Source organism: Melospiza georgiana, chromosome Z (genome assembly GCF_028018845.1).
Source record: "Melospiza georgiana isolate bMelGeo1 chromosome Z, bMelGeo1.pri, whole genome shotgun sequence".
Lineage (NCBI taxonomy): Eukaryota > Metazoa > Chordata > Aves > Passeriformes > Passerellidae > Melospiza > Melospiza georgiana.
Genome location: NC_080465.1, coordinates 74816434 through 74841852, shown reverse-complemented (window position 1 = coordinate 74841852; position 25419 = coordinate 74816434). Strand labels below are relative to the sequence as shown.

The window sequence follows — 25419 nt, the reverse complement described above, 5'->3', positions numbered from 1 at the left end:
AAGCGGATTTTAGGCACAAAATTTTAACCTCCAGCATAAAACTTAGACGTCTCAGACATTCTTCTTCTGAAAAGATAACTTTACTAGGTGTAGACAGTGAAATACGACAGCTGTGTAAAGGCCTCACTCTCCTTTGCAATGAAAATATGTGGAAACGCTACAGATGCAGTTTTGGGATGCAAGATCACCCTAAAACCTGTAGTCCTTTACCTGACTGTCCAGCTACATTTATCTGTGCTGTTCAACACTTCTAAGAGGTAGGTCCTTCTTAGAAAAATAAAGTGGTTGAAAGAAAACTCTTGCCTCAGAGCAAATGAGGTATCAAATGATGAGAACAGGAAGGAGATGCTTTGAAGTTGTAACAGTCCCAACTCTGCCAATAGATAAATCTCCTGTGGAAGTAATGAGTACTGCTACAGCTATACAGAGAACCAGGACTAATGTTTAGGCCATGAACAACCAAAAAAAAGCTGAGATTCTGCTCTCGGGTTATCAATCCACTCACTGGTGGAGGAAAAAGAACAGTTCACTTTGTTTTCACTAAATCAGTCATGTCCACACAGAGGCTGGACTGCTGTGGTAAGAAACCCAAGCCCACTTGCTTTTAAACTGCTGTGGATTTACTTGCAATGGGGTATTAGCAAATAAGGGAAAATATCAGCCACACCAACACACTATACAAATACATTTTATTTAGAGATACCCATAGTAAGATGCACAAATACTTTTTGTTCACCAATTTTCAGATCACACAACTTCAAGTAGTGGAAAAAAACAAACCGCAGTTAATTACAAGTATCTATGTAACAGGGCAGTAATAAAAGATTCATTTGTCAGACTACAGCATGGTTAACGATACTCAGATGAGAATGTACAGGTCTAGGTATTTAAAAAGTGCATGGGGCATTGCCACATACACTAACATGCTTCTTCAAAGAGCAATATCTTTCTGGCATGTGAACACAGTAACCCGGTTAATGCAAGAGGGAAAATAGGCTCATAATTTGATCTGGAAATATATCTACTAGAAGTTTTCCTCCAAACAGCAAATTATTTGTGACTGACACATGGAAACCAATCTATAAAAATCACTGTTACATTGTCCATGTAGTCAAGCAACACACACATGACCTAAAATTTAAAATTATCAGTTCCAGTCTATGCCTTCACAGCTTTTACATAGTCTTCTTCAAAAGAGTCCAGAATACTTAATTGCATTTAATCATGCTGGGGGAAGAGCTGTAATCTGAGCTCCACACTTTTGCATCCAGAATAAGTTTTTCCACAAGAGAAATCTCAATCTTCAAATTTAAAAAAAAAACAAACATGTTCCACCTGCAAGGACATCAACTGGCTCATGTATTGCTTGGTTTATTTTTAAATTCCCATGTAAATGGAAGGAAAGGTAGGAAGCTGCACTGGTCTGAGAGAACAGCTGCATTGGTTTGAAGTTACATTTAAAACACATGGAACCTGGACTCTTATCTCCAGGGTCTCTCTGAAACCAAGGAAATGCATTAGGTTCCACTACTCAATGCAGTCTCTGTTTTGTTTTTAAATAGGGATAGTGTTGAATAGTGCTTGGGAAAGACCAGCAAGGACTGTTGTGTGGGTGATTACATATAAGAGCAAGAAACACATTTAATCAGTCTTCAGATAATCTTCCATTGCAAGTAAGAGAGCAACAGAGACTGCCTTTGCATTATAGTTGGGAGGCACATTTTGCACTGATGGACAGAAAATCTCAGTTTACCGTGCTACTTTCTTAAGCCAGCAACTGGCACAAAATACCACCTAACTTTCTGTTAAAGCAATTTTTTTAAAAGAAACAAAAATCCCCCTCAATTACTGCTTTTATATTTAAAATTCATAAGCTGCTCCCTCACCTAAGCTACTCAGAGATACCTTTCTACTTGTGTATACGCAGCTGTTTCTTCCTTGTTTGTCTAAGAGATCCTTGTTTCTGTGCACCTTGAGAGTAGACAAGTAATTCTGATGCCTCAGGACGGGCCCCTGTACTATGTTTAGGAGTTGAGAAAGTCAATATGGTTTTGTACATTTGCAGTGAACCCCAGAACAAAAATAAGAAAAACAAAAGCCACAGAATTGCAATAACCAGCAGTACAGGAATAAATTCCATGGAACAGGAGTGACTTTGGAGCAAACCTTTTTGGACTGAAAGGGATATGGCAGTCCAAGAAGATACCAAGAGCTGAGTAAAAAGAATAAGGACACTCTGAGTAAGATCCTAGTTCAGCAAACCACTGCCTAAGCCAGCACAAGTGTTGTAGGGCTCTAACAGGTGCCCCCAGGCTTTGCAGAACTTGGTACCTGAACTAGTACCCCTGAAAGAACTTGCTCAAGTCCCAAGCAGCAGTGTGACATGATGTGAGTGAGGCTGGGACAAGAGACTGAGACTGGAGACAGCAATTTGAACAAGAGGGGCAAAGCCCACCGGAAGTTACTTAACCAGCTCTTTCTGTAACAGCTCCACTATCACATCTGCAATGTGAGAGAAGCCTAGAGCAACCAGCTGAAGCTGTAAATCATAACTGGCCTGTTACATCCCTGCATTGTCAACAGCCAGCCAAGTGGAGGACAATGCAGACAAGGCCCTTTCACTCCATCATCCCTGCACAAAGCAGGTGGAGGGGGTTGGTGGCAGCCGTGAAGCACATTAATCATAGTCACTCATGAAAACAGAGACAAGTGCACTGGTAACCTTGAATGTTTGAGGGGAAGACTGAGTGACCACTGGGGAAACTGGTTTTTCTGCATGCCATCTTCACATCTCATCTGAAGGAGGATTACCACTAGTTTTGAAAGCTCTGGGAGCAACTAATTTGCAGTGATCTAAGGCATGATGGCACAAACCCTTAAAGCCTACCCTTCAAACATTCCATTGCCAGCTCACCCCTTTGTCATTCTTGCTGGCCAAAGTACATCAGAATAACTCTTCTCTTTTGAGCACAGGGTTATTGTTTTGCTCATACCCCTACTCTTATAATTCCACTCCCCAAAAAATAAATCTCTGGAGGAAGCCTTTATATGGGATCAAGTCAGCAGCTCACCCTCCTGGTATTGCCCTGAATGAAACCTTTCATCAAGACATTGAGTAGCAGTTGAAGATGCCAGTTCTCTGGCTAAACCACTCCAGATCAGTTTGATAAACAAACTGAAGTGAAGGATGAAGGCACAGGGCACCTCCACTTCCTGATCTGCTGATACCCTCCGAACAATATGGGTGCAAGAGGTTTTCAGCTTCTGCAGACTGTGCAGGGGCGGAGTCTCCACTTGCAAGACAGGCATCCAGCCACAGAAGTTTACAGTAAAAACACAGAGTGATCTTGCCACCCTGGGCTACAGGTTTTCTTTTATTATGACTGGATAATTTTCAGAGTAGGCAGACAGCTTTGAACTCATCACTACAGGTGAACTAGGAAGAAATGAGAGAAGAGGAAAATGCTAAAGGTAGAAAAGTAGTTAAATCCATTTGCTCTACTCAGAAAAGTGACTGTCTTGAAAACAGCACCTCACTGAATTTAAAGGAACTCTGAAATTACCATGAAGAAAAAAAAACTCCACAGTAAGTCTGCACTGTCGTACAGAGAGAACAGATACTGTTAGCATGGAAATCACACAGACCTTAGAGCTCCATGACCATGAATTAATGTCAATACACTGATGACTAATTGTGCTGATTCTAAATACAAAGGTAACCTCATGGATCAACAGAGTGCAATACTGTAATTCAGTTAAATATGCATAGACATGTCCATGGAAGGCCACAGCAAGTGAAGATATATATGCTCCTCTTTCCATGCTCCTATGAGACATAAAGTATCAATTGTACTGTATTTTCTAAATTCATAAGAGTTAGAAACTCAGGCCAAATACCAGATGTCAGTTTGAGGTTTGTAAACACATATATCTTTAGAAAACTAAGCCAAATGTAATGTCTTTGTGTTGAAAAAAACAACAACAAAAAACACCTTTTCAGAGAGGAGAAACAATTTGCAAGGTAACAGAACACTGAGCCCCATGTGCAGATAGGCTGGTTTCACATACTATCTGCAACTTCGCAGTGTTCCATTTGCAAGTTGCATCAATAACTTGGAACACGTTTATCTTACACTTTAAAAATGTGCACTGTAATATTTGAAGAGAGCTGTTACTACTTTGCTTGACAGCTTCTGTGACAGTTCAGGATTCAGTGCTGTTTCTGATACAGCTCATGACAGAAACAAGCTGAGAAAGCCTCTGTTAGATGAGTGGATTTGGAGTAGTTGTTAACAAACATCAGACCCTGGATTCAGAACAGAAGCCATCAAGTATCAGGAAGTCCTGATTTTTTTTTCCTCAAGGCTTTGGATCTTATTAAAAATGTTTGGGAAAAAAGCATTAAAAACAGTTCACTGTAGAACATCCTACTTTCAGGCAACAAGTTATGATCACTGCACATATTAAAACACCTTGTGTATTTTGTGCATCTTATGCACCATAGGCAGTGGGAAAGATCCAGCATTTATCTACACATGAACATAAAAGCAAGGACTGACAGATGTCACTGGCAAGACTGATACCAAGACCAACCAGCGCATTGATTTGTCTACAGCACAACCTAACACAAATGGAACAAGTCACAAATAACAGTACAAACCTGTTGCAATTTCAACACATACATCTTAGAAAAAGACAATGCATGTACCCAGCCCTAAGACAGTGACAAGTTTGATAACTTTATAAAGATCAAGGTACCAGAAGAGGAAGGCACATTAACCTCTGGTTGGTCCGTTTTGGTGCTATTTGGATGAGTCATAGTGATTTATACCCTGAGACTGTGGGAGGCCTTGAAAATGAAAAGAGACCAGGTGAATGGGCAAATAAAAAGTATCAGTTTAATGTGATTGTAAGATTCAGCACCTGAATTTTCCCTTTTAGTAAGGGAATCTGGAAAAACAGTTCTTAAGAAAACACTGTATTGACTCTTAAATCTTTTGTCCTGAAGGCAAAAGAATCAATTCAAAAGAATCTTGGACTGAAGACATTGCAGTATGTTGCAAGGGGTTTTTTATACACCCTCTCAGTTTCAGTACAGCAACCACAATTTGTATACAATCTAGTGTTGGCAGGTTTTTGGGTATAGAAACAGTCAAGACAGTCCACATTTTCCCAACTCTGCCAACTCCATTTTAAATCTGTGTGCACTTTCTTAGACCATACTGCTCCCAGCAGGGTGTTAGTGGGAAAGGCTGTTAGAAAATGGGAAGATTCCTTTTTGCAAGAGCATTCTTTTAATTAGCCAAGTACCACACGGCTTTCATTAAAAAACCCAACATCACAAGCAAAAAGATACTTCCTAATTTTATCCTTGAAAAATAACACACAGTTATTGTAATAAAAACAGAGTTATTAAAATAAAAACAGAGATGCTAAAATAACACAGGAATGTCAGGGATATATACTTAATCTCTCAAAGATGTTTCTGATTAGGCATTTACATATCCCCTTTAGTTTTTAAATTCTTCAGGAGTCCCGAAAGCCATACCAAACACTGTTTGCCTTTTATGTTTTTCTGGTGTTCCTTGCCCATCCTCACCACAAAAAGTGCTCATGCACAAAGGAGAGCACCTCACACAAGATGTGGCTGTGTTCTCTCTTCCACTCTCCCTTGTCCTTGGGTGTCTGCTTGAGTATTTCAAGTAAGTTACTGAGGGCACCATAACACTCAGAAATGCATTTTCAGTTGAGGTCATACCTTGGGCTCAGACTGTGGGTGGCCAGCAGGGCATACAGGGATTTTCAATTGGCTAAAAAATTTGTGCCTGGTAGCTCAAGAGTTCCTGGCTCAGCATGGGCTGGCCAGAGGATCAACTCCACCAGCATAATACACAGCTCTGCAACAGACTTCCTTAGGAACAAGCTATACCCCAGTCCAGTAATTCAGTCATAGCAGCAATTGCAAAAGTAGCTACGTAAAAACATATCAGACACCTTGGAAAAGTGCATTTATTGAAAATAAGGGTAACAGACCACTAAAAACAGACCTCTCACCTGGTTACTGAAAGATGCTGCTGCTTTCCCACATGCAGTAACTGACAGCCCACCTGCCCTTGCTTTCTTGCAAACTAAGCAAACAAGTGACCTCGTGAAGGGTCTAGGCAAGCCTGCTTTGTTTCACATGCCTGCATCAGGTGAGGGCACAGCAGTTCAAAAGGCCTGTAAATGCCTCTCAGCTGAGTGGCACAAATTAAGACAGCAAAGCACCACTCGACATAGCTAGATCATAAATTTAATCTGCTAATTTTTCAGCTGCAAGCTATAGACAAAGCAAGTGCTCAGGTGAAGGAACAGGATGAAATTCTGGAAGAGAATGATCCCCAAGTATCTTAATCCTTAAGATACAAAAAGCCGCCAAAGACCTAAAATGGAGGCAGCAAATATAAACCCCTTAATGCAATTCAGGAGTTTCTCTCATGAAGACAGTCACAAGAGTCACCCACAATATGAGTATAACTTTTGTGAACAGACTAAGTCCAGCAAGATCACTGGGCACTCTTGCAATGTTCTTAAAAATGCATCTGTGAGGAGAATGAACATTTGAGACTAGGAACATGAACCTACTATCAACTCTTCTTTGGTAATTTACTCACCTCAAACTAACCCCAGCAGCACTGATGAGGGAATCAAACAAATGGACTCACTTCTTTACTGCAATCCCAGAAAGCACCAGAGGAGCGCACTAGCAATTCTCCCTAGAAGTCTTGACTGTACTCCAGGGAGAAACCTGGAGGAGTTACAGGAATAAGGTGTTTAGTGAAGAGGGTGAGCATAACCCTTGTTACTGTGCTCAAGCCAACATGCAAAATAGCTTCTGATTCCTCAGTAATGTCCCATGACACACCATCCAGCTGTTACTGAGGAGTTGCTAATCAGTATTTACAAGCTAGGTATTAAGAAATCCACTACTGAGTCACTAGTTTGATTACCTATCATGAATGCTGAAAATGTAATACCCAAAAATATCTACATTAATATGGTAGTCTCCTAAACTTACTGGTAGCACACAAGATCTCACATGACTGAGAACTCAATAGCAACCACTCTGAAGGCATGTTATGCTAAAAGTTCTCTCCTTCAAGAGAGATAAACCAGAGTATGTTGCCCATGTGGAACACACTGCTATTATGTAATCATTTCAGTCCAACATGTACAAGGGCTACTGCCCCGTTCAACAGTCTGAGCCAGCCTTTAACTTATACCTAGTTAAACTAAAGCAAATTGAAGGTCTTGAGCACAGGCTGACAAAATGCCAGGAAGCCTGTTCCTGCTCAGTAGAGGTCACCTCTGCAAGGACAATATTGCTACAGCAAAGACTGGTGTGATTTGGGTTGGAGGAGGCAACCTCAAACAAAGCATTCAGCAGGAAAGACCAAGGGAGGGAAATCGTGAAGAAACAGTAGAAAAGATAAGATGGTCTGATTATATGCATGTCATTAGCTCTCAGCAGTGCACAGCAAGCTATTCCAGAAGCTACTGAAGTGCAGTCACCAGATTGACTCCATAGAAGGGATATATCTGGCTTTTGAACAGTAAGGTACTCAACTTGCCTCTCTGCAGAGCCTGGAAGCTCCTTGTTCTGCAGCCATTCCTGCACTTGGATGGGAAACCCACTCACTTCTAACCATGATCAGCAGATACCTAACCCAACAGGGCAACAAAAATCAAAGTACAAAAAATTCAGTTTTTCTCCTATTACTTATGTTTGGGCAATTGGCATATCATCATCATCTTTCTATGCCTCCGTTTCTAACAGTGATTGGAACAAAAGTTTTGTATGACAAACCACAGAAATATTTTGAAACTTAATACCTATATTGCTGTAAGCATTTAAAACCACTGAAACTAGCTAAAAATTAAGTTATCTCTAGTCCAAATTGTTTATGTGCTTGCAGCACTATCTGGTTTGGTTCCTAGTTTTTTTGTGGGGATTTCTATACAGAACAAGGATGGCTCCCTTACTGTGAGAAGTTATTTTTGCAAGAAAGCACCCTGAAAACAGAATACACAAAAGCATGTGAGACTTGAGACATTTTACATCTTTTTCCAGATTAATCTGAGAATTGTGCAGAGCCTTCTATGAAGAAAAAAAAGGAGAAAAGTGCACTCACATTACCAGGATTTAGGAACACATATTGAGGTACTTGTGGAGATCAGTCAGTAGGGAGGGGCAATTTCCAGTGGTGCCTCTTCAGTAACCTAGAGACTGCAGAAAAATCAGCCTTTTTGTTTAAAGGCCACACACGTACTATTTTTCCTCCTATCATGGCCTAAAATATGCTTCAATTAATAGATCAACACCAGGGCTAGAATTTCCAGACAAGGAGTCCCCCTTTAGCACTGCTGATACTAAATGCCCAGATATTACCTGTTGCTTCAGCAGAACTGGAGGACACTCAGGTAGACTCAAGTATCTAGCTTCTTTAAAAAAACAAAGCAAAAAACTTCAAACCAAACCAAATTTAAAAAACAAACAAACCAAAGCAAAACATATTTCTTGTGACAGAATTATCTTACCCAGTAGCCGTAAGGACAAAAATCCTGCCATTCTTCTCCAAGACTTGTTTTTCTTCATATATTTCCACTTTTCTAAGCCCCTAAAATAACCAAAGCAGCTACCTCATGGTATATAATTTTACCTTTTCAGAAAAAAGCCTGTCTAGCCACACACACAGTACCTTGAACTGATGCAGTTTATGCAACCAGGCCACAATGGTATTATCAAACACTGGAAGATCTGCTTGTGAAGCACCTGTATTAATGCTCAGTGCTAATTGTACCTCTGGGACAGGTGCACACCTGGGAGAGAGTTCTCTTGCCAGGATTTCCACCCCAATGAGAGGGACTTGCCCACTCCTTGTAGGATTTCTATCCAGGTCTCCATACCAGTAGGAACTTAAGCCTTTTGCTGACTGCTTGGGGTTACTGATGAAGATACTAGTTTGAAGATGAGAGAGACTGTAAAGATAAATGCAGATTAGCTCTGGGTTGTGGCCAGTAACTGCAGTGGTAGCTATGATCTCTCATAGAGATGGGAGAACAGAGCATGTCCCAGCCTTGTCTTTTCTCTCAGTTTGATCAACTGCTCATGTGGTGTGGAGAGCCTGGTTCAAGCATGGCTTAAAGAAAGAGGCCATGAAGGCAGACAGCTGATGGGAAAGTAAAAGGCAGCTGTAAAGCAGCAGTTTGCAGGCTTGATTTTGTAAATAACTAGGTTCTCAGGCACCTTTTTTATAAACAGCAGGATTCTCAGACAGTCTTCTCATAACAGTCCTTGGCTGCTCTGGGAACAGATATGAAGGTTTTGAGAACAGATATGAAGGTTTTGAGAACTTTTCATATCACAGTGAGAACACTAATTTTGGTTTCAATAACAACTACGGGTATTGTAAACAAAAGGAGGGGTTAGAGTTTTCTCTGTAACCTATCGTGAGCTCGGATTTTGCAATGTGCATGAAGTTAATTAACACTATTATAAAAAGTGGCTGATTTGATCAATAAATCAGAGTCGATGCTGATCAACAACAAAGATGGGTCGTCTCCCTTCGCTTTCAACAATGTGGCACCAAAGCTGTGAGGCACAGGCACACTTTGCTCCACCAATGTCAGGGGAAAGGCATTAATTCCAGCAGAGAGCAGAGGCATCACTAACAAGCTGAGAGTCTGGTGCCTGCCAAAAGGAGGAGCACCTTGGAGTCTTATATTTTAGCTGAGTATTGGTAAGACCATCACCCTGGGAGGCACACACTTCGCAGCTGGACCTGATGGGCACTGGATCTGTTCTCCCCTCCCAGTGCCAGATGAAGTTGGAGGGAGTCTGAACACAGAAGGCAGCAGGGGATTCTGGAAAAGCCTGAGCCTCTCCTAAGCATATGCTAGCGCAAAGTGAGGGAACACCAAGATACCCTCCCTATGCAGAAAGCTGCTCACTTGTATTAGTAAAGTCTGAGATGCACTCTTTAATCTGGGTGAAAAAAATACTTTATTTATTCCATTGGCTTCTTTGAGCAGATGGCCAACCAGAACAGCAAAAAGGGGAAAAATTTCCACAACCTGGGATAAAAAAGGTCCAAGGTTTTAGGCAGTTTACGAAGAGATTTTAAGCTACCCTAACAAGCATACTTAGAAACCATTTCTCATCTGGAGAACAGATAGATTTAGTTAATTTGAATATCTAGCCTCCATTTCCTCTCAGCATCTCTGCAGCCCTCAATGTAATGTCACCCTGCAGAACAGCCTATACAAACTCCAGTTGTGCAAGCTGATACCTGGGATGGGCAGTGAAGAAACAGACCAATTTTTGCTCCTAGCACTGCTGAAAACTACTATTCAAACACAAATGCATTTTTAAGAACTCCTGCATTTCGGATCTGATGGTCAATACCCCTAAGGAATCCATCCCTGGGCTCCAGGGATGGATTAAAATCCCTCTATGTAAAAACAGTGTCATTAGACTTGTACTTTTAAAAAATATGATCAGCCCAGGCCAGGGCCAGGCTCTCCAGATAAAGTAGTAGCTTATCTCTTATAAATATTTTTAATAGTTTTTAATTACAAGTAGTCCTCACTCCAGGTAATGTAACTGACACAAAGTACCTGCACACATGCAGCCCCAAGACTTTCACAGAAAGCTCAGGAGCAACCACTCTATAAGAAAGAAATCCTACCTCACAGCAAAGTAGAGGAGGGGACACATGGCCAAGCCAGCCTAAATGGAGGGAAGAGTCATTTGGAGTAAATACAATAAAAAAGGACTTCAAAACCCCTCCATATAAAGGATAAAGGAGGTTAAAGCAAAAAACTAGTTCAAAAAGATGTACAAAACTGTTGGAGACCAACAGAAAACTCTGCCAAAAAAATAACTTGTGTTTAGATCAGGAATCAATGGCATCACACAATTTTGTTGTTTAAAAAATGAAAAGTGGAAATCTGTGTAAAGATCAGCATCAGAATGAACAGTTATCATTAGCTCCAGAGACCAGCATAATTCCCATGAAGTCCTGATGGAAGAGGGCCTCCTGCCACAAACAGTTTCGTTCCAGACGAGTCGTAGCAGTGGGTGTAAACAGCATTGGGGAAGTAATTTATGTCAGAAAAGTAATTCCTCCAGGTTTCATCATGGTTCTGTTAAGGCAAAGTTTAGATCATTATTGTTGCCAAACAAACCCAAAACCCTGTTTCACAAAAGCATTTGATAGCTTACAGAGCCTAAAAGGGTATTTTCTCTTAACAGTCCTGAAGCTTTAGAGAAGTCAACTAAAAGATACCTGAGTTGTCCTGAACCTTTTTCTAAGGACATTTTGGTCAAGCATTGGAATGGGGAGGTGACGGGACATTGCACTGATACAACAAAAGGTAACAGAGCTAAGTTAAACAAAGTCATTAACTGCTTTTTGATAACATACAGGAAACCAAACTCAAGTGCCTGCCGCCAAGGCATTACCTTAGGAAGCCACAGTGTCTAAAACTTCAAACAATTAAATTCAAAGTCTCTTGCTTCAAGTACCACATTAGATGACCATGGCTTTAAAGAAAGACAATTGATTTTCTGTTTGAGGTTCTGAAAACTACAAGTTAGATTACACTTGAAAATACAAAGAAATAAAATCTAGTTCATTTATGAATCCATGCTTAAGAACTGTAATCACTATGCCTTACACTCAAACAAATAGCCTTCAGTATTCATAAAGCTTTTGTGGAATGCAATTCTGCAGCACTTCTTGCTCTTCAGTTTTAGTTACTGGTTACATGAATACTGTTTGACTGAGACACATTTCACACAACAGGTCCAAAGAGAACTTGCTCATGCTCTGTGCCACTCCCATATAATGGGTCTACTTCCCCCCCACCTCTATCACAGCTACAAACTACTTACCAGCCAGCCTTTCCCAGTTGTCAACTTCAAAATTTCACTTCCTCCTAATTTCTGCTTCTGCCCATAGCAGGCACGGGGGGGCTTTTCTTCCAGGAACCTCTGGGCTCTGATATCATAAAACAACAAGGACCCTTGCCCTGTCCCCACAGTGATGATGTGCTCGTAGAAGCTCACTGAGCGGATACCTGTCAAACAGAGAAGAGATGGACAGTGCAGTAAGGAACAGGGGTGCTTTGGCTCTGTAGTGCTGTTGCTTCATGTCTAATATTAACTACTAGTATTCTCGGAAACACAAGTTTTCCCACCGCTACAGAGCAGTGCAGACAAATCCCACTGATGCTATTGAAACAGCAGCTTTGATTGCATACGTGACTGCCCTCCTCCTTGAGACCATCAGCTACACCAATGGTTCATAATAAGAAGCTTCGTCCTCACCAGCCCTCAGGTCTGCCAGCCAATTAGGGTCCAGAGAACCTTTGCTCTGTCTGCACAAGCCTTTAAGTGAACACACCAAGAGAGAGTACATAGCAGCAGACAGAGGGAAGAACATCATCCTGTTTCCTCCCTGAGCTCACACCCTAACTACCTGCTAATCTGCAGTAAATGACCATCTGAGAAAAGAAAGTCCCAGCTGACACCAAGAGCATTGTGCTTATCAACAGGCTAGCTGTAAGCAAGTGTAACCATAATAATCACCAGTCACTTTGCTGATAAGATACCTTCAGAACTATTAATGAGCCTGATCTGTCTCCACTCCATTCTCAAAGCCGACCTGAATTTTAGCAGCTGGCATTTTTAGCACTTCAGCCAGGAAAGAAAACAGAACAGGACTCTTGCCATCTAAACAACACCACGTTCCACCAGTACATGGGAAGGTACAGTTCAAACTAAACATGTTAGCACAATTCAGTTATTCCATTCCATTGAACAGAATGTAAATTTTGTTCTTATAAAATCTAAATTTGAGGTCTCAGCTAATCAAAGATCCCTTGGAACTAGTCTTGGGGAGATTCTGAATGTAAGAATTTTCAACCTGCAAAACATCCTGTTATCTCATCTCCATTTATTGTGCAAATACTGTTCTGTGTAGCTACTCTACTCCAAACAACTCTTCCTTCTCCTTCCTTCTTGACAGAATGCCAGGTTATAAACCCAAGGGCTTTTTAGGCTCTCTTTAGAGTACCACTGAATTACAACCTAAACAAGCATTCAAACAGGAGAGGAAATATGTGAGTCATGTCAGCTACATTCACATGCCAAGTGTTGTCACCACACCAAGCAGGGCTGAATGCCACAGAACTTGTATCATCTTGGACTATTCCCAGCAGTGCATGTGACAGCAGACAACCTGGAGCTGCAGATGCAATCAGGGAGTTTCCCCTTCCCCTCTGTAAAATGTTCTAACAAGAAACATGTCCTCATCCTTCTACCTCTGCCACTGGATGTGACATCCACAGCCACCAGCATTCGAGATGACTTAGAACAAGGCAAGGCCACATTGTCCTGCTCCAGATATGGGGTGAAGTCTTGGCTGCGAGCTTAACGGGTGGGAAACCACTGTCTCTCTACTGAAATAAATTATGAGATTCATATAACAATCTTCACTTTAATTCAGAGAGCTACAAATGCACTTAAGACAGCAGAAGACCTTCCCCCAACTCTATCACACAGATCTGGGTGGCTCTGGCAAAGACACACAAGAAAGCTTTAAGCCCTCTGCAGTCAGCAAGAGCAGTCACTTCTATAACAGGAGAAAGGCACAAGAGTGGACCTACTCTTATTTTTGCTCCAAGAAATGCTCTGGACAAGCCACCCAGGAGAACATTTACTTCACACAAACAGATGATGGAGTATCAAGGCAGATGGCATTTACTTTTCAATTAAATGTATTAATAGAAAGCTATAAAATGCAGAACAACTGTGGATCTTTCTCTAACCAAAGAAATTTACCAAAGAAATCCATGATGTACCCGCTACTAAGAAAGTATTTAGAACAGGCTTTCAAAAACAGCATTTCAAATTGTCTCCTAGGGGGCTGAAGTACCTCAGATTAATCATTCCCATCAAGCTAAAAGTACAGCCTGTGCCTAGAACCTATCACAGTAAGTTCTATACTCCCAGCCCACTACCACTGGTGGACCTAGTAATTTAGGTAAGTATATTGAGCCTCACTCCCATGCTGCAGGAACGGTTCTACAGATCCCGGAAAGAAATGAAGATGTAGTGGAACGTCATGAACAAGAAATCACAGAGCCTATGCCATACAAGCACTGTCTGCTGCCTTCAGGACATGAAGGACAGGGCACATAACATGGCTCTGCAGGCCAGTCAAGCAGAGAGCAATTGCTTTCGTGGATCAAGAGCTACTGTCCAAGGTGCACCTTTCCCTTTACAGCTGCTATGAAAAGCAACACTTACAAGATGTACTAAAAAGCGTTCATTACTTTCCTGTGTAAACAGGGTTACAGCCAGCCCCAGCTCCAGCCTTACTGAGCCACCACCTTTCTGTGACCTGCTTTTGTATACTACACGAGTGAACTGAAGTTAACATGGACTCACCACATTCAGCAGGTGCATTTGGAAACTTAAAGCACATTCAGGTACCACTGCAAAGCACTTGAAATCAGCTTTTAGTCCACAGATCAATAAAGACCCTGCTTTCTAAAGGTGCTACACCACTCCAAGTCCCAGGGAGATCAATATAAAGTGCAAACAATCAGTATCTTGGGAATTGCTGTTATTTACGAGCCTCCACCACCATGCCAAATAAAAAGATGCACCTACTCTGCAGAAGAGAAAACAGCCCTGAACAAAGGCTTTCTCCAGACATGAACTGGAGAAACCCCTCAAAGTACTCCCTACACACATTATTCCCCAATATGGAAGATCACATACTTGAGGCAGGTTTCAGGCAGCAGCCACCACACTGCAGTGTCTGGGTGAGGACCTGGACAGAATCCTCACTAACAGCAAGTGAGGACAAGCAATCTTGCTGGTAAGATGTTCAGGTGATTTCTCCTGACATTATACATACTTCTCCTATAAGTGAAAGCAGCAGACCCTGACACTGATCTAGACAACACCGCTCAGTAGCTGCATAAATAAAACTTTCCTATCTTTGCCAACATATGTCCTCCTCTGGTAACCTGCTTGAAGAAGAGATGGAAGCCCAGAGACAAGCTAAGTAAGGACTGCAACTTACTGGTCTGGGATTAATATAGCACTCACTGTGCCTTCTCATGCCTGATAGTAAAGAATATGGAGAGAGCTTTATGGGACCATGCAATCTGCAAGCCCTCAGGCCTGGCCCTGGTATAAGGTTCAACCGGACATACTGCATCCATGAGAAAAGGAAATAGCAATCAAATCACACAGAAAATCAGAAGTCTCAGTCACTGCTTTAAAATTACAAAGCAAGCTTTTCCTCACAGCACATACTTCCAATTAGGTAGCACAAAGCAGGCAACATGCCTTTTTTCTAATTCATAGAAAAGAATGCAAGAACAGTATAAATAGTGGTAAAAAGACTACATTTGCTTTGAGATGATAAAAAATAGAATAAGACCCAGTAAAAAGTACACAGAAGTAAAAATGCACACTTTTGAAAGTTCAGTAATATCTGGATGGTTTACAATTGAGTTGCTCCTAATGGCAGTGATGTTGTCCTTCATTAGATTTCAGAGCTGGTCACATTTGGTTTGTTGGTTGCTCCAGGTATACTGTCACAAACCCAAATCTATACATACACTGCTTATTATTTAGCCAATCACTAAAAAGCGCTTCTTGTGCATTAGAAGCTTGACTTACTAGAGTTTTAATAGCTACTTTGCAAGCAAACCATTTGAAGCACCTTTCCCAGGTTTCTTACCGCTGCCTCGTTCTTTGGAACAGACGGATTTAACATTGTGAGAAGGCTGCCTTGGATCCAGAAAAGAAACATGTGCCTGTGATCCTACTGCATACACTGACCACTCCTGACCATAAGCCAAACACACGTTCTCCCTGCAGTATGGCAACTTTGTGGAAAGTAACTGGAAAGAGAAAAAATAAAAATCAACCTGTTACAAGAAAAGACGAAGGCGTTAACAAAACAGTTTTGTAAACTATGTTCTAAGAAGCTGCAGGGAAATAAAACACAAAATGCAGGTGAAAAATAAGACCCAGAAGGAAAAAACCTGAAAGCAACGGCACGTCTTATCTAAAGCAAACTGAGACAATAAAGGCCGAAGCCAAGAAAAATGGACATTTCAAGAAATTGTTTTAGATCCTTCTAAGCTGCTGCTATATCTTTAGCAGGTGCACAGCAACTTCAGCTCTCAGCTAAAAAAGCATATCACATTCACTGGGTGTGATTTGCCATTACACTTAAATAAGTGCAACTTCCTTTATGAATTCTACTGATCAAGTATCCACCGCACTCCATGCAATATTTCACTTCAGCTAACCCGAAACTAGCAGAAAGTAAAGAATGCTTGCTGTCCTCTCAATTAAGGGGAGTGCGGAGCTTCTCTCCTCTTCAAGCTTCAAATTTCAGGACATTTCATTTTACATAGAACTTTTAAGTGTTTTACAGACACTGCTGCTCTTCAAGTATTTGAAGGAAATCAAGAATAGTCAACAGCCTTAACTGCTTGCAGTTTTTGAAGTTTAACTCCAACAAACAGAAAAGCACCTTTGATAGCGTGTGCTCTGCTTTCCAAAGATGAAAATACCCATCCAGGGACACAGCTCCCAACTCCTATTAGAAGGAAAATAAAAAGAAGAGAGTTAGTTAGGATAGCATTATAGCTATCCTTACAAACTCACACTCTATTCTAGGCAGGCTGCAGAGTCTGCATTGAATTCATCCATAATCCTATAAAGGCTCTATCAAGATAATTTTTATTTTATACTGATCTTCATAGAATGGTATACAGTACTTCAGGTGTCAAGTAGAATCTAAATTAGCAAAAGAGTAAATAATAACTTTCAAAACCATAAATCTTGCTAGGCAATCACATAACAAATTATGAGACAGTACAATCTAGAGTTGACAATTCTCTTCAACAGGTCCCACACTGATTCTAAGCCTAAAGCAAGTTTCAGGCACTACTCTACTGAAAAAGTTAGATCAAGTTTCCACCATGGAGGAGTAACTAACAGCTATTGTGAAAAATAAAGCCTACAGGATCAGTGCTTCAGACAGCACTCCCACCTTTGCTTCAGACCTCTTCTGTTCTCTGAGTGCAGAAGGGAAAAAAAAAAGTGGTGAAGGACGAATTGCTACACCCATTAGTAATAACAGGAGATCAGGATGGGGGAGATTGACATTTACTGTTTGTCAAATACCAACAAAATAACCCCAAAGCATGCACTAGTGCCTGCCCTGTGAGTCAGTCACCTCATCTGCTGATGTGAGCTGGTCTTCACAGAACATGAATGAAAGCAGAAAGAGCACTAAAGAATGGGATTCAAGCTGCAAGAGATATTTTGGTGCTTTCTTGTCTTCTTGTAAATATTTCTTTATTCCCCTGCTTAAGACGCAAATCTAAAATCAAACCCACAGGAAAACTGTGCCTTCTAAAATGTCTGGAGTTGGTTTTTTTTCCCTTCTGGACTCCTCCATTCACTTGGGGCAGAAGCAGACGTTGCAGATTAAAACCACTGCTTCAAAAGACAAGGATGCAAAATAATCAAAGAAAAACATATTAACTTGCTTCTCTGGCATATTCTATTTAGTTACTTTTTAGTTTTTCCAATACACAGGGACAGTTTTAGGACTTATCAACTGTTTTGCTTGTCTTACTGACCTTGTTCTTATTGTTGAAAGCCAGTGCTCGGACTTTGCAATTGTCAGGATTGGTGTTCTCCTTGGGGATATCCTTCAGAGCACTGTGTGTTATGTGGGCATAGACAGGAACTTGAGAGAGATTATGCCTGGCATCACTTTTGGATAACACATCCTCTGTGACTTCCCAGAGACCCATCGAACCATCCCGGGAACCTGATGAATAGTCCACATATGAATAGTCCATTCCACATATACAGAACTCCTCTTTTCTAAGAAAATAATTAATCAATAGGGTCTGAAAAAAAGGATACTCTTAATTTAATCTAACACAACACGCTGTTAGTGCCCATATATTAACAAAAGGATGATTTTACTGAGCTGTAAAGTTCAGAATATTATGAAGTCACTGTCAACTGTCTCTATGGTTTCCAAGCAGCCAGCCAATCTCATATATTTTCAAACTAATTAGGATGCATCAAAACCCACAACCCTGTGCAACAATCATCATCTCATATACAGAATGAACTCAGAAGTGACTGAACACTACAGCTTCAGCCTGAGCCTGTCACTCTCAGCCTTGGTAAACCAGTCTGTTAAACCAATGCAAAATATTTCCACAATAACCTCAGCTGGGTTTATGCCAATTTGGGTTTACTTGATTTCTGTCAGTATGCTTATGGCTGAGTACACAGTAATTTGTGAGCTGAACACAAGCATTTATTTCTAATCACAGTTGTACCACTTTGGATTAAATCTATCAGAAAAATTATTTCACTAAAACCTATGCCACTTCTCAAAGAATGTAACTTAGATTAAACAGACAATAACTCATTTTATTTTTCTACTATTTTATTTTATTTTTCTATTTGAAGACATTAATCTAAGATATGAATCACTAATGTTAAGAACATTGCACCAAGAAAGCTGAATGCCTCTGGTTCACCGATCAATACAGACTTAATCCAAGACCTTATACACATCTCTTCTGGTGTTCAGACAACTCACTTCCAAGTCAGCTCTGACAGATTTGACAGGTACCTCAATTTCTTTACATAAAGTGAAAAGCTATATAACTATGAGTCTATTAAACTTATCAGCTTTGCTATCTCACAGGGGAAAAGCTGCAAAGACAGTAAAGCAAAACATCTTGTTGCAACAGGAGTGGTCCAGCACAGCAGAGGTGGCTTTTCCCCCTCACAGATGGATTCAGGCATCTGCCACTGTCACCTACTAGAGAAAAATACAAAAAGGAGCATCCTAATGCACTTGCATCCAGCAGCACAACATCTTGCCACTCCATTACATGCCATTGGTTTTAATTGCACCCAATCTTGTTTGTTATGGAGGCTGAATACTCAGCAGTAAAATTTCTAAACATGTTGACATACTTTCGGAGGAAGCTGTCCCTTTTAATAGCCCTGGCAGGGGAAAAAGTCTATGTATGTTGTTCAACTGGTTAGTCATGAAGCCAAGCAGAGTATCATTTGCTACCCTAAACTCATGCCATCCTGGGAATTATTCATCTAATCTGAAGCTTTTTGCCATAAAAATACTGGCTATATCCTCAATGTCTAGAGTGGAGTTCAAGTATTTCTGCTTAACACTTTCAGATAGAGATGTAATTGAAATCTGTACAATTAAAGTCATGTCAGAAGTTAGTTGTCTTTTTTTCTTAATTAGGGTTGTCGGTGAGTTCTAAAGAATTCAGTTTAGCAACCAGTCTTGCTAATTGCTTTCAACAAGTTTTCCCTGGTGTCTGAGATGTGCGGACTGGAACCTACATCCATCCTGCTATAAGCACCACAGCAGAGAATATGGCAGTAGAGAACACTTCCACTCACACATCCACCCCTGACCTTTCCATCAGTTCCATCTCACATGCTATGCAATCTATCAGGCCCTTATCTTTCCCCTGGACATCTGTAATCACCTGTGCTGTTCTCTTCAAGCTTACTAGCTTGAATGTGAGGGAACTGCTGTAGACATTTGGGGTAGAGACTTGCAGGATCAAGTTTTATATTAAATTCAAAAATGAAATTCTGGGATTAGCTTTTTGGATTTGGAAGAAAAATCCTACTAAACTAAACCAATCCTACTAAACTAAACCAATTCAAATATGTGACTTTTATATAAGACTACTGTGATTTTCTCTCACCTGCAGTTTGACAACTCTGAGTACAGAACAGTACACCCTTTCAGCACAGAAAGGCTGAATTAATGCAACAAAACATTACTATTTTTACCTTTACCTAAGCAATTCTTTATGAAGCTACATTGATTATCCAACTAGTCACCAAAAAGTCATTAATTGAGTTTCTCTATTACAGCCTTCTGTATTGACTGCCATAGTGTAAGTGCATATATACATATACACATACACAAACAACTGTACTGAGAGCTTGATGAAACAATCTGAGTTCTCATTACTCTTCCACATTACTTCAGGAAACCAATATTGATCTCAAGTGTTCTGAAGTTATTAACCAATAACAAACATCCCTCTTGAAATTACTCCTCTTATGTGGAATCTTTTCCTGTAACTCATTGTGTTGAAATATCCCCTTCACTAGAAACACAATAATATTCTAATACTAGGAAAATCAGATCTAGACTAAGGCCCAACAACAAAATAAAATGAAGCACTGTACTAAGTCCAGGAATTGTTTAAATGCCCCCAACATAAGTGCCTTCCTAACACTTATCAAATACTGGGCATCACTATAACATTCAGAGAGAAGGAAAGTTTAAAACACAAGGGCCTAAAAAAAACAACTCAAGAGAAAAAGCATGATTTTACCAGAAACAGCCATAGTATCACTGATCCATGCAATTGAAAAAATCCAGTCCTTGTGTCCATCCTAAAAGAAGAGAGAGAGATTTTTCTGTGCCATTATAATCAAGAGCAGTCTCAAAGCAGACAAGTATTCTTCACTTCAATTTTTAGTACAAGCTCAGAAGGACAGACCTACATTAAAAGCATACAGATAAGATTCCAATATCAAGCTGGAACACCTCAAGTACTTAGCAGTAATTTTAACTTTTCTGCTTTTGAAGTGTGCAATTAATTAAAAAAAAAAAAAAAACAGGTCTTGGAAAAACAGGCCTCTGACCAAGGAAAAATTAATCTAAATTCTAAGAATTTCCAGGATTCTCACATTTTCCATTCTGAAAGCAGCATTCTTCTGTAAAGTATCTATTTGTTTGGATTTCTTTCTTCCAACACATATCCTACTATAAAAAATAACCAAAATCTTATGTTTACAATACATGACCTAAGATTAATGTTTCAAGACTCTTTTCTCTAGTGTGTGAGAAACCTGTGGGGGGAAAAAAAGGATCATAAGACTCTAGTTTTGTTTAAAAAGCTAAAAAGTGACACAAATGAAGAGCAAGTCATGCAAATCTTCAGTCAAGTCTTGCTTTAGCTGGTTATCTGTTGCTGCAGAAACTCTGACCTGACCTCTGCTGTTGCAGTTAACATCTACATGAAATTCTGAATAAAAAGGAAAAATGAGAGAGAAGCACTCACAGGATACCACTATATTCTCTAGCCTGTTTTTTCAAAGACTGGCCATTTTAAAAAGGCCTCAGGATGTTTTAAAAACAGTACCAGTTTGTATGGAACTGCCACAAGCCACAAGGTTAGAACTGATCTTCAACACCAAGTTCCCTCTCTGGAATAATACTTTCAGAAGCTGCACTGGGATAAGAGGAAAAATTTAAAAACTTGCAACATATTTTTCATTTCTCAAAAGAGCTTTTTCACTATAAATAGTTTCAGAGCTCATCACCACAGTTAGACTTTAATACTTAGGATTTTGTTACATTTTTTGTGCTGAAAAGTAAGCTAAAGTAGACCTGAATGAAGGTGAGGAAGAAATCTGACCCAAAGCCCTGAAAATCCACTCACATGTTTGAACACTCAATTATATTTAAGATACCACAACAGAAACGACAACTCAATCAGAAATGTTTTCAGAACTTTACTTCATTACAAGACTCCTAAATATTAACCTTGCTCTGATCAAACACACTTCAAAATGGTAACTTTTTAAGTGAGAGAATACATTTTCCCCAGATACTCCCACTTACATCTCCCACACAGACAGGATCAAGTGTAGGCAGACGATAAATTGCAAGACTGTTGGGGTTGTCTCCACCTGTGGCCAGGAGGGTCCTCGAGGGGTTGATCTCAATGGCATGAATGCCACATCCCTGCTGGTTCACCATGCCAGGCTCACGATCCTTCAGGATAGGAATCTTGGTAATTTGACCAGTCTGGACATCTACTACAAATAACTGGGAAAAAAAAAAAAAAAACAGATAAGAAAAACAAGATGGTCAAATATCCTTCCTATTTTGAACTGACATTATTTTTGAGTTGAAATCCACAAATGCTTCAGGGATTGCTGAAAAATGCATAAATTCCTTCTCAAAACAGGTTAAGTAACAATTACAGTGGGTTTAAATCAATCATCCAATTTCATTTTCACAGTAATGGAAGGAAGAGGAGAGAAATCTGTCAAGGGAGGTTTCCCTCTTGAATAAAAAGACCTTGAATATAAAACTCTTTTCCCTGTTCAGTACGACAAAACAATATTGTCTTTCAATTTCCACCTACCAGAGTGAGGGAAGAAACCCACCTCAAAAAAGCCATTAAGCCCCATGGAGCTTAGCACGATTCTTCCTGCCTCCCAAGTAACACAGTTACCATAAAGTTTTGGCTTGGACAGACTAACAGTTTATGCAAGTGGAATTTATTTTCTGGTGATAAACAGAGAATAGTAACTAAATACAGTACTGCCTGTGTGAACATCTGAAAGAAAGATATTTAGCTATATACCTCACTCCACAAAAAGACAAGAAATTAGAGCAGTATGTCACTGACACCTTGCCAGAAAACTGTTATAAAGCCTTACAACTCTTCAAACAGACCCTATGCCCAGCGTTATGTCAGTTCAGACACATACAACCACGAGATTACAATTTAAACCAGAACAAAGGTTTACATTGCCTGCCAAAGTGCACTTTCATTTGGGAGGCTCATGGGCTGGGTCATTTTACAGATGGGGCTCAGAGGGCAGCTGCACTGACAGTCAAATAGGTCTAACAGAGGAGACAAAGCCCTGTAAGGGAACATGAGTGAAGCAACAAAATGGAGGATCTGAAGATGACTTAGCACTAAGGCAAGTGATCTAGAATCCATAGCCCAGGTTTATAATTCTACATCATCTTTAGTCTGTTCCTTCTATAACCAAGAATGTTGTCTCAAAACCTCTGGAAGTGAACCAAAGATGACAACAGTAACAACAAAAACCCTCAATACAAATTTTAAAAATACACACCTTAAGGAAATTGTTCTGAAATCCTTTGTCAGACATTTCTAAAAGGCCACAAGAAAATCTAGAGGTTCTTAGAGAAAAGTTATACATACAAGCTGCTTTTGGTGAACTCATAGACAGTGTAGATCTGTTCTTTAATAAAATCATAGGAAAAATAACATTAAGATAATTTAGCAGCATATCTATTACTTCTGCTAGTACTGAACTAGCAGAATACTAACATACTATCAAAACCTGATAAAATTTTGATACACATTCCACAGAAAAGATGAAATCCACTCGTTGCTATTGGTCTGTTGTGTCTAGAATTATGCATCAACTTCATCCTACAATTGATTGTTGGTAGCAGTTTTGCACAAACAGATGATTCCTACAGAGACTGCATTTTCATGTTTACTTTTTTATTTTGCACAAACATGTGGTGTATGGCAACAGCTTTGGTGTAGCTGAGTAGGAGGGAGGCACTCCTTACTCTTCCCAAGCCTTACAAAGCTTTCACTGCTGGAGACAGCTGGGAAGAACGCAATGCACACAGCAGTCCTTCTGCCTTAACCACCTGAAAATTAATACCTGCACTGAAGAATCAGGATCAGTCATTTCCTCTCCTCTCACCCTCCCTTGTCCTCTCCATATGAGTGCATATCTCCCTTCATCCCCAGTATTTCTTTCCAGCAGAAATGCCCAATTGCCTCCCCGATCCCCCTTAAACTACTCAAGAAAACCCAAAACCCTAAAAAAAAATTAACAGTTCATGAGTTAGGATTAAAGCTTGCAGGTGTCAGGTGCAGGTCCTAATGTTGTACTAATTAGGAAAACATATCCACACTTAAGGACTTTCATGGACTCAGAAGAATTGTGCTTCAGCTGTAACCGATTCATGATTGGAAGTGCAAGTCAACTGGTAGGACGAATGAAATTAAAACCCCTTTGCATTCTCTAGTCTGACACCCTCGTCATACACCTGTGTTGGTTTATAAAAACTTACTCTAACGCAAAATACTTTTACCTAAACTCTAAACTAATCAGACTAAAAAGATAAAGAACTTAAACTTTGCACATGTAAGGGATTGGCTATGTTGTTTTGGATGTAAAGGTCAGAGCAATAACTTCTCCACTTGCTTGGTAAGGAACTTGGCCAAAGAGTAGTTTAAAAACAATCATCACCTCCCTTGAGTAAAATAAGCAACCACTGCCTACACACAGAGATTCTTACACCACCTGGGGCATAACAGGAAGCAAAAGCTCACACTTGAAAGCTGCACCTCTGGCTGCCCAGAAATCATCCCTATAAATCCAGCACACAGAAGCCAAGATGAGCCACAGTCGATAGACATTTTTAAAGCCAAAAAGGGAGAAATGTTAAGAAACAAGAGAAGAACCCAGCAGAAAATTTCAATACCATTTCAGAAGTTTTAAAGACACCAGAATAAATAAAATACAAACTATTTTCAGCTGCTTAAATAAGTACATCTGCCAACAACTTCTAAGCAGAGTAGACATTAAAAGTCTTGACAAACTCCTGATAACAGAGAAAATTACTGTATGGTTCAGTTATCTCAAAGAGAAATAAGATTTTTTTTCCCAGCTACTCATTGTATAAAAACTAAAACCCAGCCCACAATGTTTTCGCTGGACATACAAAAAACTCCACCAGTCTCCAAACACTGAATTGCATGTATTTGTCTCTTGATTTTAAGCTTTGCACAAAATTTGGTTCTTCCTTCTAATAAAACATGCATGTCAGTCTTTACTATGCCAAACAACTTAACATCCAGGATTTACCAAATCTGGATTGCTTCAGCCATCTGGCAGAAGTGCAAGGACCACACTTCATCTGTGAGAAACAGAGCAGACTCAGCTGCCATGCTCTATGCCAGACAACTGTGTTCTAACAAGGAAACAGGCTGGATGACACAGAAGAGAGAAATCAATTTCCCCTCCTTTTTTTAAAGCAGTTTGGATGCACAGCTTGCAACAGTGCTATCACTCAAGGATCAAGGCAGACAAGCATGGTTAGGTACTACAGCTGACATAGCCATGAAACTTCCTGATCTTTGCACATTTGCAGAGAGTGATAGCTGTACACTTATTTTTCTTTCAGCCTGCAGAAGTGGTGAGAACTCATTTTAGCAAAAGGCTTCCCTACAATTACTATATGGCTGTTTTCTTGGCTGTCCAACCTGCTTATGATCAAGTTAATCAAGGAACTACCTCGTTTCACTGATGTGGGAAGTTCATTAATCAACTTGCCAAAAGTAAAGACTGCGGCAGGAAACTGAGTATCCAAGGATGAGAGTATGAACTGCAAAACACATCATACTCTTATATGCAATACTGAGAGCAGAATGGTTTACCAGGTTTTTTCATGTTTT

The 25419-nt window shown here is 40.1% G+C and overlaps 1 protein-coding gene across 2 annotated transcripts in view; it reads right to left on the bottom strand.

Moving 5' to 3' along the window:
* DCAF12 (DDB1 and CUL4 associated factor 12) overlaps nucleotides 1-25419 on the bottom strand; it is a 289432-nt gene that overhangs the window by 256045 nt on the left and 7968 nt on the right. The window contains exons 3-9 of one of the 2 annotated variants that reach the window (XR_009115877.1): nucleotides 21798-22004; nucleotides 20503-20563; nucleotides 17725-17918; nucleotides 16608-16673; nucleotides 15804-15966; nucleotides 11936-12120; nucleotides 10650-11184 (exon numbers count right to left, since the gene is read on the bottom strand). Coding sequence is in view for 1 of the 2 variants with exons in the window: in XM_058043263.1 (XP_057899246.1) it covers nucleotides 11026-11184; nucleotides 11936-12120; nucleotides 15804-15966; nucleotides 16608-16673; nucleotides 17725-17918; nucleotides 20503-20563; nucleotides 21798-22004 (1035 nt within the window). In the remaining variant the exon portion in view is untranslated. Of the gene's footprint in view, nucleotides 1-672; nucleotides 11185-11935; nucleotides 12121-15803; nucleotides 15967-16607; nucleotides 16674-17724; nucleotides 17919-20502; nucleotides 20564-21797; nucleotides 22005-25419 lie in introns of those variants that run through there. The other variant, XM_058043263.1, reaches the window with a different exon arrangement.